Source organism: Loxodonta africana, chromosome 2 (assembly GCF_030014295.1).
Source record: "Loxodonta africana isolate mLoxAfr1 chromosome 2, mLoxAfr1.hap2, whole genome shotgun sequence".
NCBI lineage: Eukaryota > Metazoa > Chordata > Mammalia > Proboscidea > Elephantidae > Loxodonta > Loxodonta africana.
The window spans coordinates 88409025-88424081 of NC_087343.1; the positions used below are offsets into that span (position 1 = coordinate 88409025).

The 15057-nt window shown below is 36.5% G+C and overlaps 1 protein-coding gene across 14 annotated transcripts in view; it reads left to right on the forward strand.

Moving 5' to 3' along the window:
• XRCC4 (X-ray repair cross complementing 4) overlaps positions 1-15057 on the forward strand; it is a 342053-nt gene that overhangs the window by 149941 nt on the left and 177055 nt on the right. The window contains exons 9-10 of one of the 14 annotated variants that reach the window (XR_010318853.1): positions 2096-2206; positions 2523-2613. The exons of 11 other annotated variants lie outside the window; for them this stretch is intronic. Coding sequence is in view for 1 of the 3 variants with exons in the window: in XM_064273803.1 (XP_064129873.1) it covers positions 2523-2629 (107 nt within the window). In the remaining 2 variants the exon portion in view is untranslated. Of the gene's footprint in view, positions 1-2095; positions 2207-2522; positions 3571-15057 lie in introns of those variants that run through there. 2 more of the 14 variants (XR_010318852.1, XM_064273803.1) reach the window with 2 other exon arrangements.

Genomic DNA, 15057 nt, shown 5'->3' on the forward strand with positions numbered 1-15057 from the left:
GTTCCTGATCATATGCCACCTCTTGAAATGGTTGAATATCGACTAATTCTTTTTGGTATAATGACTCTGTGTATTCCTTCCATCTTCTTTTGATGCTTCCTGCGTGGTTTAACATTTTCCCCATGGAATCCTTCACTATTGCAACTCAAGGCTTGAATGTTTTCTTCAGTTCTTTCAGCTTGAGAAACGCTGAGCGTGTTCTTCCCTTTTGGTTTTCCATCTCCAGCTCTTTGCACATGTCATTATAATACTTTACTTTGTCTTCTTGAGAGGCCCTTTGAAATCTTCAGTTCCTATACTTCATCAGTTCTTCCTTTTTCTTTAGCTGCTCGACGCTCAAGAGTAAGTTTCAGAGTCTCCTCTGACATCCATCTTGGTCTTTTCTTTCTTTCCTGTCTTTTCAGTGACCTCTTGCTTTCTTTGTGGATGATGTCCTTGATGTCATTCCACAACTCGTCTGGTCTTCAGTCACTAGTGTTCAATGCATCAAATCTATTCTTGAGATGGTCTCTAAATTCAGGTGGGATATACTCAAGGTCATATTTTGGCTCACGTGGATTTGCTCTGTTTTCTTCAGTTTCAGCTTGGAAGTTGCATATGAGCAATTGATGGTCTGTTCCACAGTCGGCCTCTGGCCTTGTTCTGACTGATGATATTGAGCTTTTCCATCATCTCTTTCCACAGAAGTAGTCAATTTGATTTCTGTGTGTTCCATCTGGCAAGGTCCGTGTGTATATTCGCCATTTATGTTTGCAAAAGAAGGTATTTGCAATGAAGAAGTTGTTGGTCTTGCGAAATTCTATCATTTGATCTCCGGCATTGTTTCTGTCACCCAAGGCCATGTTTTCCAACTACTGATCCTTCTTCTTTGTTTCCAAGTTTCGCATTCCAATCACCAGTAATTATCAATGCATCTTGATTGCATGTTCCATCAATTTCAGACTGCAGTAGCTGATAAAAATCTTCTAGTTCTTAATCATTGGCCCTAGTGGTTGGTGTGTTAATTTGAATAATAGTCGTATTAACTGGCCTTCCTTGTAGGCGTATGGATATTATCCTATCGCGGACAACGTTATACTTCAGGATAGATCTTGAAATGTTCTTTTTCGACGATGAATGCAACACCATTCCTCTTCAAAGTTGTCATTCCCAGCATAGTAGACTATATGATTGTCTGATTCAAAATGGCTAATACCAGTCCATTTCAGCTCACTAATGCCTAGGGTATCTATGTTTATGCGTTCCATTTCATTTTTGACGATTTCCAATTTTCCTAGATTCATACTTTGTACATTCCAGATTCCGATTTTTAATGTATGTTTGCACCTTTTTCCTCTCATTTTGACTCATGCCACATCAGCAAACGAAGGTCCCGAAAGCTTTACTCCATCCATGTCATTAAGGTTGACTCTACTTTGAGGCAGCAGCTCTTCCCCAGTCATCTTTTGAGTGCCTTCCAACCAGGGGGTCTCATCTTCCAGCAGTATATCAGACAATGTTCCACTGCTATTCATATGGTTTTCACTGGCTAATGCTTTTCAGAAGTAGACTGCCGGGTCCTTCTTCCTAGTCTGTCTTAGTCTGGAAGCTGAGCTGAAACCTTTCCTCCATGGGTGACCCTGTTGGTATCTGAATATTGGTGGCATAGCTTCCAGCATCACAGCAACACACAAGCCCCCACAGTATGACAAACTGACAGACACATGGGGGGATTCTTGATATGGTGTCTAAATTAAGGTGAGATAGACTCAAAATTGTATTTTGTCTCTCATGGACTTGTTCTGATATTCTTCAGCTTCAGCTTGTACTTACATGTGAGCAATTGATGATCTGTTCCACAGTCAGTCTCTGGCCCTGTTTTGACTGATGATATTGCGGTTCTCCCTGGTCCCTTTCCACAGATATAGTCGATTTGATTCCTGTGTATTCCATAAAGCAAGATCCTTGTGTATAGTTGCCATTTATGTTGTTAAAAAAAATGTATTTGCAATGAAGAAGTTTTTGGTGTTGCAAAATTCTGTGTCATTTCTGGCCTCGTTTCTATCACCAAGATCATAATTTCCAACTACCAACCCTTCTTTGTTTCCAACTCTAGTTTTCCAGTCACCAGTAATCATCAATGCATCTTGATTGCATGTTTGATCAATTTCAGACTTCAGAAGCTGGTAAAAATCTTCAATTTCCTCATCTTTGGCATCAGTGGTTGGTATGTAAATTTGAATAATAGTTGTATTAACTGGTCTTCCTTGTAGGTGTACAGATATTATCCTATCACTGATAGCATCGTACTTCAGGGTAGATCTTGAAATGTTCTTTTTGATGACTGCAATACCATTCCTCTTCAATTTGTCATCCCTAACATAGTAGACTATATGATTGTCTGATTTGAAATGGCTAGTACCAGTCCATTTCAGCTCCCTAATGCCTTTTTGTGTAATACCAGTCCATTTCAGCTCACTAATGCCTAGGATATCAATCTTTATGGGGTCCATTTCATTTTTAATGATTTCCAATTTTACTAGGTTTATGCTTCATACATCCCATGTTCCACTTATTAACGGATGTTGACAGCTGTTTCTTCTCAATTTGCCTTGTGCCACCTCAACAAATGAAGGTCCAGAAAGGTTGACTGCATCCACATCATTAAGGTCAACGTTACTTTGAGGAAGGAGCCTTCCCCAGTCGTATTTTGAGTGCCTTCCAACCTGAGGCTCTCATCTTGCAACACTATACCAGACACTGTTCCGCTGCTATTCATAAGGTTTTTTCTGGCCAGTTTTTTCAGAAGTAGACCACCAAGTCCTTCTTCCTAGTCTGTTTTGGCCTGTAAGCTCCTCTGAAACATGTCCACGATGAGTGACCCTGCTGGTATTTGAAAAATCCTGTGGCATAGCTTCCAGCATTACAGCAACACGCAAGTCACCACTGTAGGACAAGCTGACAGATGTGTGGGGAATACAAATGTTGGTTGATACCATTAATGTTAATCGATGACAGAAACACTTCTCAAATCCTATTTAACTTTGGTCTCTTCTATCTAAGATAGAGTTCTTAATAGTGGTTCTTAAAGAGTCTTTAGTATAAGAATGACAGGGTATTTGTGAACCCTCTGGAATTAAATAAAATTATCTGTCTATATGCAAATATGTGTGTGTGTGTGTGTGTGTATTTCCCTCTGGGATAAGGACCTAAATTTCTATCATATTTTCAATGGAGATCATATTTCAAAAAAATATTCCAAATCACTGACCTGGGAGAATGGTGTTTTAACTAGAAAGGACTAAATAAGGCTTATTAAAAGGAATCTGAAGCCTAGTCTACATAGGATGGTAAGAACGTCTCTGGGTTGAAGCAGAAGCTAATTCACGATTTGTCACAGATGATGATCCCGACGTTGGATTAGAGGTTTATCTAGAACTGCACTGTTCAGTAGAGTAGCCACTAGCTACGTGAGGCTATTGAACACTAGAAATGTGACTAGTCTATATTGATATGTGCTATGAATATAAACTATGCATCAGATTTCAAAGACTTAATATGAAAAAAAGTACTGTGTCTCATGAATACATTTTATATTAATTACATGCTGAAATAATATTTTTGAAGTATTTGGTTAAACTAAATATATTTATTAAAATTAACTTCACCTGTTTCTTTTACTTTTTAAAATATGCCTAGTAGGAAATTTAAAATTATATAAGGGCCTCTTGGTATTCTGAAAAGTTCCATGCCTTGCCATGATTCTGTCGTTTTATATTTATATTATTGTGAAAAGGAAATCAAATTGTATTACCAAGTCTTTATGAAGCTCTTACTGTAATGAGATCTTTAGGTCATGAGCTCTAAGGACTGATGTATGACTAGGATTATGGATGTGATTGGGTATCTATACCTAAGAAATGCAAAAGACAATGCACTGTTTTTTGGATTCATTATAGTAAAACTGACTTAAGAAAACCTGGATCATTTATTAATGTGCCTAAGAAAACGAAGCTAAGCATTTTCATTGGCTATGTAAAACTGCAAACCCTTACCCAGTTGAGATAAAGTGTGGTGTAAATGCAACAGCAGTCTCTAAATCAGCTGAATGTCTATGATGTAATAGGCAGGATTCTCATCTTTCTGTGATTGTGGCAAGTATCTCACTACAAATGGCACATCTCATTCCTTGAGCCAGTTCATCGGCATCACCTATAAGCCATATTTAAGATCGAAAGGATAGACAAAGTTACCAGTGATGAGATCCTGGAATGTGGCCAGCCCACCAGCATTGACATGATACTTGTTGTAACTTAACTTGGAGGGCCTGGGGATGTGTGAAGGATGGATATCAGCAGGCTTGCTAAGCAGATTCTAAATTCATGAAGTAGTAAAAGAGAATAGTTACAAGCCGTGTGGGCAGAAATATACTTTATGTGAGATGCTAAGTACCAAATTCAAGCCTTATGGTAAAACTCAGGAATTCTGGGAAATAGTAGTTGGCACTCAGAATTTTGTGGGGAGTGGGGAAAAGGATGTAATTTGGGGATTGTCAGAAGAAGAAAGAATGTAAAGTACTGCTGGTCATGTTATTTTTCAGCCACAATGGTCAGTCATTGTGTTAGTTACATGGAGCTGCCTGGACAAAGAACCACAAACTGGATGATTTAAAACAATAGAAATTTATTCTCTTACAGTTCTAAGGCTAAAACAAACAAACAAAAAAACAAACCCATTGCTAGAAGTCCAAATTTATGGCAGGGCCATGCTCTCTTTGAAGTCTCTAGGGGAAGAGCCTTCGTTTTCTCTTTAGCCTCTGGTAGCCCCTTTCATTCTTTGGCCTCTGGCAGTATAACTTCAGTCTCTACATCTGTCTTTGCCTGGCCTTCTTCCCTCTCAGTCTGTCTTTCTGTCTTTTCTCCTTTTTTTTTTTTTTTTTTTTTATAGAAATAGCAGCCATATTGGACTAGGGCCACCCTCCTCTAGTGTGACCTCATGTTAATCACAGTGAAGCCTGTGAGAGCCAGAACTCTACGGGACGCCCTTGTTTTTCCGGATCTCGCAAGTTTTCCACCTTTGACGAGGTGTAGACCTACCACTTTTCTGTCACTTTCTATTAGCGGAAGATACAGTAAAACCTGCAAAACCAGAACCTGTGTAAGGGAGAAACCTGTCAGAAAAGTAAAACTCAAATATTTTCTGCTAAAACAAGCTATGGAAAAGTGATGAGTTTTACTTTAACTCCACTAACATCATTGCTTTTTGCCTTATTGTTGTCATGCTTTTAAATTTGCATGATAACAATAAATGTATTTCAGGACCTATAAAACATTATTATTGTAATTTTGAAAAGTCAATGTCTGTATTTATTCACAAATTTTTTTTCTTTTACCTGTTTTTCATTTGGGATTATTTTTCATCAGCCTGGTTACTATTTCTGTATTGAATGTCTGCCGGTGACAAATTCTCTTGGTTTTTGTTTGTGAATGTCTTTATCTCACCTTTATTTTTGAAAGGAATTTCTGCCGGTATAAATTTCTAGGTTGGAGGTTATTTGCCTTTAGGCCTTTAAAGATGTCACTCTGTTGTCTCCTGGCTTCTTTTATTCCTGTTGAGGAGTCAGCTCTTAGTCATATTGCTGTCCTATGAAGTTAATGTCTTTTCTTTTTTTAGTATCTTTTTATTCTTCTTGATATTAAGATTTTGTCTATGGATTCGATGTTTAGCAGTTGATCATTGTTATGAACTAAGCCACAGATTTTTTTTTATCTTATGTAAAAATGGTGTGAAGGCAGTGTCTAACCTCCTCCAGCCCCACAAAGAGGAAGGAGAATCGAGATCAACAGCACAAGGCAGACTTCCAGGAGGTGGAGGCCGGACAAGCCTCCTCTCCCTGCCATTTTTACTAATTCTGATAGCAACTGTCCCTCACACAGCATTTTCTACTTACCTGCTGGGTTCAATAATTCATTGCAATGGCCACACAGAACTCACAGAATCTACTCATAATTAGGGGGTTTATTAGGGAAGTAACAGTTATACTTCATACTCGGAAACACTCGAGATACAGTTCTTCCAGCAGGATAGCCTCTTCCCAACTGTGCTCATGAGTACGCCTTCCCTGGCCCTCAGTCTCTGCCCAAAGACACTCAGCTTTCTCATTCTGTGGGCTGGGAAGCCCAATGCTCCATCTCCTGTTGGTCCTCTCCTGCTGCTTCTCGCTGTCTCCAGAGTTATAGCTTGTTCACTGTCTCCTGGGTCCAGGAGCTTCTCAGCACAGGGATCCCGGGTCCAAAAGACATGCTGGCTCCTGGCTGTTCTTCCTCGGTGGTAGTCAGATCTTCCCTTTCCTGCCTCTCCCAGGCCCAGTGCCGTTAAGTCGATTCCAACTCACAACGACCCTATGAGTTCCTGCCTCTGGGGTGGCTAATTTCAAGCCCAGTGGAATGGCAAAATTGACCAATATCTTTCATAGGCCACAGTACCCTATCATACAGTCCCACCCAGTCACCTGGGTGGGAGTTATAAGACCATGGCTAGAAAGGCCACCTACAAAAGTAATCAGTTGTACTGCATCTGTTGTACCCAAATGTGGTTTTCTTTGTGTTCATCCTGCATGAAGTTCATAGAGCCTCTTGAAGTTCTGGTTTGATATCTTTTTATCAGTTCTAGAAAATTATTGAGCAGAATTTTTTCAAATATTTATCATATCCTGTTCTTTCTTTTCTAGTAATTCGATTACATGTATATTAGACATTTCTATATGTTAGAGTTTTTTGTTTCTTTGCTTTTTTTTTTTAACATCTTCCACATGTTTCTTATGTCCTTTTCCGTAATTTCCATCCTTGTAGCTCTCTGTACTTCAGCCTAAATATTTTCTACTGGCCATTTTGTTTATTAAAATTCCATCTGTTGTGTCCAGTTTGTTGTTAAAACTATTTAATTCTGAGTTTCAATTTTTCAGTTCTGAAATTTCTATTTGATTTTCCTTTTATATATTCTAGCTATCTGGTGTCATCTATTTATCATAGTTCCTTTAAAGTCTGTGGTACTTCCAATAACCTTATCATCTCGAGGTCTGTTTCTGTTGTCTTTATTGGTCCTGTTTCCCTCTATAATTGGTAATTTTTATCTATGTGTCAAAGATTGTATATTAAAAATTGCAGAGGCTAAATAATATTATCATCATATGGAGAGAGTATATTAGTAATCTATTATATTTTTGTGAATTTTTGAAAGCTCTGATTTTCAGTCTGTCCATGAATCAGAGTCAAATCACAATGTAAAAATAATAGCAACAATACCAGAAGCTCATTAGGTTCTTTCAAATGTCCCATCCAATGTTTCCATTACAGCATTTTCAGTAGAGCTAATTAAAGTTTCATAATTGCATTGTTTTTTCACTTAAATAATTTGGAGAAGGCTGAAATTTCACCTTAAAAGCTTTTTTAGACTTTATTTTAGACAAAATAATGATTAAAAAGTGTTCAGTTAGAAGCTGTTTGTTTCCTGTTATCCAGGGGGAAATATGGCTAAAATATCTCTGATTCTGTTGATCACCACATTGATACATAAAATTGATTTCCAGTCTGATGACCTTTTTTACTGTTATCCAGGCTTGATGTTGCTAACCCTTCTTTGCTTTTCTCTCTCTCTTTCTGTCTTTGCCTCTCCCCTTCTGTCTCTGTCTTTCAGTTCACATTCATTTGATCATGCTCTCTCATCAGCTATATCCTTAATAGCTTCTATATCGCGTTTTATTTAAGCTACTGTTGTAGTTCAAGCTCTGCTTACCGCTTTCCCAGCTTATTGCAGTAGCTTTCTAAGTGGATTCAAAGACTGGCTTAGACTTGTCAAGACTTATCCCTGGAGCTCACCTCTGGAGTGATAACAAAATGGGTTACTCTAATCAAGAAAGAAGGGGGACTGGGATGGCTGTTGGCTAGACTTGGAAATAAGCAAAACAAAGGGTTCTCTCCAGTTTTCCACGCCAGTGTCAGAAATCTTTTATGTTTGAGGGCTTTGTTGATGGGTCAAGAAATTTCCTAAAAAAGACAGTAGATATCTGTATTTTAAGACTGTGCATTTTCTTCTACTTATCAAAAACTTCATTTAATCTCAGTTCTGTGATGACTGAAATAATACATACCGGTTGTTATAATGGAGTATGTCTGCTTTTGAATGTATGTGGTAGCCTAATTCAACTTCGACTTCATATTGAATTTTCTAATTGTGATATCACTTTCATATATGTCATTTCAATTATAAATTACTTGAAAGCAAAACCATGTGTTTTCGTGCATCCAAAGTTTCTTTCTGCAGTAGGCTCTGGCTTACATAAAAGTTTTAAAGAAGTAGAATTATATCTTTATTCTGAGACAACACTTGAAAGGTAATAAATATTTTCAAGAGTTGTAATAAGTTCAAAAATACTCAGTTGCTAAAATATTTGAGTCCATATCTAGTTTTTTTAAAAGCTGGCCAATAATTAATGAGTATCCAGTCACAATGAGCATCTAGGTTTTACAGCACTGTTTTAAAAGACTGGCTTTTTATTTTGTTGTTGTTGATTTTTAGTTTTTTTATCTTTTTAATTTTTTTCCCATTTGTAACACATAAATTTCAGTGGTAAACTCCTTCATTATAAAAAATAAAATCCCACGAAGTTCAGAAATGAGGTGAATTGTACTGGTCACTGATTTTTAAGTTAAAACTTGCCTCACCAGTTTTGTCTATATTCTCATTAGGTTCTTAATGATACCCCACTTTTTCTTTTATTTTAAACATTGTACACTCTTTTTTTGGTTGGGATGTAATTAGAAGTTATGTTCCTTTCTGTCCCTATATTTGCAACATAGGCTCTATATGTGTCAATAATGGCCAAATATTGGTAATTTCATAGGGTTCGACCTAATATTTACAGTTCCCTTTGTGTAGAAGGGAAACCCTGGTGGTGTAGTGGTTAAGTGCTATGGCTGCTAACCAAGAGGTCGGCAGTTTGAATCTGCCAGACGCTCCTTGGAAACTCTATGGGGCAGTTCTACTCTGCCCTATAGGGTCTCTATGAGTTGGAATCAACTTGATGACAGTGGGTTTGGTTTTGGGTTTTAGTTTGTGTAGAAAGGAAATATTGGTGACATAGCGGTTAAAAGTTTGGCCGCTAACCAAAAGGTCAGCAGTTCAAATCCACCAGGTGCTCCTTGGAAACCCTATGGGGCAGTTCTACTCTGTCCTGTAGGGTCGCTATGAGTTGGAATTGACTCGACACCAACAAGTTTGTTTTTTTGGTTTGTGTAGAAAAACAGGGAGCAGCTCAATTTGGAGAGGATTTGTCTAATGAAAATTAGCATGATAAGTAAATCCCACAAAAAGTTGATTAAAATCAACAGAAAAAACTCCAGAATTTAAACACTGTAGCTCACTATAGCTCTTTCTACCTCTTGATACAATGCTCCACTTATCATTGGAGGTGGATTGTTATGGTATTGGGAAGCAACTGGGAAAAGTGTTACAATATGAATAGATACTATTTTAAAACTTTATTTGGGTGAGTTGGTACTTGACATATGTGCCTAGATCTTCTTAGGCATTATGATGGCAGATACTGTGATGTCTACAAGAAGCATTATTTAAGATTATACAAGTCAGCCTGAACATTGTCTTCAATATATCACTCTGGTAACCCCAAGGTTATTAAAACTGCTGGGCCAGTAGCCATGACAGTAGTGATGGGAGATCAGGGATGGTTTCTAGTACTGTTAACTCAAAAGACCAATGATGGTTTCTGAAGAACATACCATTTACCCTATTTTAAATGCATTTCCAATGGTTTTTATTTGCCAAAAAAAAAAAAGTGATTAAAATTGAGTACTAACTGAAAGATAAATTTGAGCTACAGATATATCTCCTCTGAAGTGATCTCGATTACATTAAAAGTGTAGTTCAGGAGACAAAATGTTAAAATATTTTTGATAAAGTTGAGTTTTATGAACAAATAAGTTTGGAATTAATAAAAATTAAAGTTTTTTTTTTTACTTCTAAATTGCTGTCTTTAATATGGCAATTAATATGCATTTTCAGACTCATTAAATGAGGAGTACAGCATGCACCATTTTCAACAGTCTGCATTTGCATTATTAAAAAGTTAATTTATTTCTAGCAGAATCTGAGATTATTGAAAATTAAATAAAGTGGATAACAATATTTATGACTTTAGTTTTCAATTTGCCCTTCTACATTAGAATTAACTTACTTGATATTATATTAGGTTTTTTAATAAACGGTATGCTATTGAAACAGAGGCTCTCTACAATGCTCTGTGCATTTATCTTTTCTTTAATTGCTTTTAAGGAAACCCTGGTGGCGTAGTGGTTAAGTGCTACGGCTACTAACCAGAGGGTCGGCAGTTTGAATCCGCCAGGCACTCCTTGGAAACTCTATGGGGCAGTTCTACTCTGTCCTATAGGGTCGCTATGAGTCGGGATCAACTCGATGGCACTGGGTTTGGTTTGGTTTTTGGTTAATTGCTTTTATTGTTCTGTTCCATCGTAGTATTTGTAGCATGTTCTATTTGAAAGTGAAAATTATGAAGTTAGATAATATTACATTAAAAAAAAATTTTTAATAGCATCAACTTTTTAGAAACTTAGAAATAATAGTTTTACTTGACATGACAAAAATCTTGCCACTTATTAAAAACACAAATTTCACAGGCTAATTAATGTGATTTTTCTCATAAAAAAATCTGAAGGTTTCTTTTCGGGATTTTTCAACTGCTTATTAAACCTACCCAGGAACTCTTTCTCTGATGTATTATGGTATAGCTTTCCAAAAAAAAAAAAAAAAGTGAATTAAAATTCAGGATCCATGTGAATGATTTCATGAAGGCTTTATTATGCGAAGTATTATATGTGTGCTGTAATTTCCATTACAAAGGAGATCAGGAATAACAACTCATTCTTTTTAAAATTTAATTGAGTTTTAAGCGAGAATTTTTCTTTTCACTTTTTTTTTTTGAACTCAAAGATAAACAAAACTAACAAAAAATATATTTGGTATTTATTTGGAGAGCCTCCTATAGACATGCTGTCAGTTGGAAAGCCTTTGTATTCAAAGCCAAGTTCTTATAGCTCCTGTTACAAAGAGTATGAGTGACAGCTCAGTCACTTTGTAATTCAGAATAAGAAGTACGTTGTTTTAAAAACATAAAATGAAGGTGCCACTACTTTATTAGCATCTTTCTGTTCCTTTACTTCATGCTTATTTAAGAACAAATAATTAAAAATAAATTACTATATCTGAGAAGTAACTTGAGCTCTCTCTCAGAAGAAAAATGTGAGATTTATTGAATCATCTGCACTTTGTAATTCTGAAGAGGAAAAGTTAACCCTATTGGAAGAATTCTCTTTCTGCATAAAGCTGCTCATGTATTGTGCTATCTGCTTATATAATTATGACATAAATTATGACAATAGATGAATCTATTTTAGATAGTATCACATCCTAATCCTACTTCCTTATTTGAATGTCAACAACACGAAAATGAAATGAATGTCCATAAGGAAAGACAGCGTAGCATATTTTAAAGGCAAAGATTTAGACTGTGAGCTGAGAGCTCACGTCTAATTTTCTCTTTATTATGGTGGATAATGGCACCCATGCCTTGTCTATATGCCAGGTAGGGATGCTGGGAGCAGTACATCGATAATATATGTGAAAGTGTTTGAGCTCTGTGGAACACAAAAACCAATATTGTTCTTATCAGTGTTACATTTTAAAGTAAAAATTTGTAGTTCGCAAATAAATTTTATATGCTGTTTTCTTTGTTTTTCATACTTTTTGTTTTGTGTTATAAATGGTAGTTAATTTAGTGCCCCCACCCCACCAGCATCAGCCAGTATGGTACCTTGCACACAGTAGGATTTTTAACATTTGCTTATTAAGTAGTGAATGAATTCTTTGCACTATAATGAGTGTATTTGAAATGAACACAATAAATGCAGTTTAAATTGGATATTCTTTTTAAATCATTTTACCTGCCATGTTGTTTAAACCCCGTTAGTAAAATGTTGACAAATTTGGACTCTTACTCTCTGGCATAACATCAGGACTGCCTGAGAGTTTATTTTAGCACAGCCATTGCTAAACAAAGCCCAGCAGTTCTGACTTTTATTTGGCATAATTTCCTACCTACTTCGGAAGGATAAAGGATGGTTTATACTAGTTGTTTTTCTCCAAGCTTCATAACACTTATTTAAACATTGTGTTACATCCAAATTAGCCTAAAAGACTCCATTCATTCTTTGTCCTTTGGCTGGTGTGCCACTTACTCACAGATTCATTGACTATGATTGATTATAAACTGCCTGTGAGACCCACTTCCCTGGTTTCATCATTTCTAACAGTTTAAAACAGTTTAAGTGAGTCACAATTCCCTCTGCTATTGGACTTTACAATGTGTAATAAAGTGTTTTTAATGACTTTCCCTGGAAAATATACACCTTTCATCTGTAGGTCAGCCTGGTTTAAATCTCTATTTTGTTGGACACCATCCCAAAGAAAATATTTATCCCTCATTATTCTCTTTTTTCCATGAAACCATATCCTAGAATTTTCTAAAAGCAAGAGTGCAAACCAATTGTACCTCCATAAAATATTTTCATAAAAATAGTTACAATGTTTTACATCAGCTTTTGTACCAAAACCACCTTTTAAAATTAATTTTTGCGTTCATGATAAATTTTTCAGTGTGTAACAATAAACTGTCCTTGTAGATAATTGTGTACTTGTCTGATTGTTAGCTGCTTAATAAGAGATAGAACCATGGTTTACTAATCATCCTTGCTCCCTACCATCAGCTCAGTGCTTTGTACTTAATGAGTAGCCACTATTTTGTCAAACTGAATTGTCCTACGACTTCCTTAAGAGATCTGTGAAAAATCTTACTGAAGAGAGCATTCCACAAAGGTCTTAGTGAAACCAATAGCTAAAGCCAAAAATCAAGAGCAGGAGCTGAGCTGTCACCTAATTCTTAGGATGACTGAGTAACATTAGGCATCAGAACATCAAGACTTTCACCTGAAACTGCTTGTTCAGTTTGGGGCTGAGAACTGAAAAGGAGAGATTTGTCCAAACCTCTCACTCCCATTAAAAAAAAAAAAAAAAGTGTATATATATATATATATATATATGCATGCGTGTGTGTTAGGATGTCTAGGATTATTGTAATCATATGTTTAAGAGCAAGGTCTTTGATTCCCATAGGTTTCTGCTCAGAAAGAGTAATATGAGAGTGAACTTACATTGATTTTATGCTGCTCTCTGTGGAGCGCTGTGCTAGATGCTTTGCATAATTTATCTCATTCCATCCTGACCACAATCAATATTAGGCCTACTACTCTCATTTCAAGAGAGGTTAAGTAATGTGCCCAAGGTTACAGAACTAGTAAGAGAAACAGCCAAAATTTGAATTTTCTCATGGCTGATAACAAAGCCCATGACATTTAATTACCCATTCTGTTATTCAGACTCTTACCTTCAATTAGTAACTAGATTTGGCTGTTATATAGGTGAACTGGCAAGATTTAATGTAAAGAATATTAAAGCCAAAATGTTAAGTTGTCATTTCTTATACTGGAAAATGAAACGTTAATGAGCCATCATTTAAAATTTCCTTAAAGAAAGTTTCTTAGTTTATTAAAGCCTGTTGTCAATATAAATATTACTTATTTCTCCAGCTGTGACTTGAATAACCATGTGTACCTATGTCTGTCTGTGCAATAAGCAAAGAGGAGCACTCAATTGATTCTGTATTTCTCTGTAAGTGAATCCAGAGAGAGAAGAGCCTCCTCTACTCTTCCCCCGTCTTAGATGTTTCTAGAGGAGGCTGCTGTTGTTAATAATCCACTGTGTCACTCTCGAAGGGTCAATTTACTATAATGTGAGTTGCTCCTTTGCTTACTGTTTCATTAGGGAGAACCTATTATTCACCAGTGAAGGATAGATCTCTCTGCGATTTATGTACTATCCGTAAACCTCTCACTTCCTGTTATTATTAGGTGCCACCGAATTGGTTCCAACTCATAGTGACCTTGTGTACAATAGAACAAAACACTGCATGGTCCTGTACCATCCTCACAATCATTGCTCTGTTTAAGTCCATTGTTGCAGCCACTGTGTCAATCTACCTCATTGAGGACCTTCCTCTTTTTCACTGACCCTCTAGTTTGCCAAGCATGATGTTCTTCTCCAGGGACTGATCCCTTTTGATGACATGTCCAAAATACGTGAGACCAAGTCTCACCTCCTTGCTTCTAAGGAGCGTTCTGGCTGTACTTCTTCTAAGACAGACTTGTTCATCCTTCTGGCAAACCATGATATATATTCAGTATTCTTTGTCAACACCTTGATTCAAATGCATCAGTTTTTCTTTGGTCTTCCTTATTCATTGTCCAGCTTTCACATGCATATGAGGTGGTTGAAAATACCTTGGCTTGGATCAAGTGCACCTTAGTCCTCAAGATGACATCTTTGCTTTTAGACACTTTAAAGAGATCTTTTGCAGCAGATTTGCCTAATGCAATGTCATTTGATTTCTTGCTGGTTTTTAGAGCTTCTATAAAAAATCCTGTCAACAATAATTATTGAGTGATTCTCAGCACGTTGTTTATTTATTTTTAATACAGCGTGGTGATCTGAGGTTTAGTTGTAGTCTACTAATACTTTAGCTCTCTGATCAAGGCAGTTTTTGTATAAACCTCTTTGTATCTCATTGTTCTCATCTGTAAAATTTAAGGATAAAACTAGATAATCTCTGATCAGCTCTAAATTTACATTTAAATCTAAATTTACACTCACTTAAGGTCTACCGTTGTTTATTCTATAATGAGGTCAGGGACACGCCAAAGTGTGCCAGGTGGTGATTGTGTAACGCTGTTAGAGGGAAGGCTGTTCCCAAGGTTTCTTCCACCTTATTGCCATCCCAGTAATTCTGAAAGGAATTATGTGAGTAGCTGGCTTCTGAAACTACAGCTTTATTTCCCTCCATCTGATTTTTGGGAAACCATAAAGTATTTGATA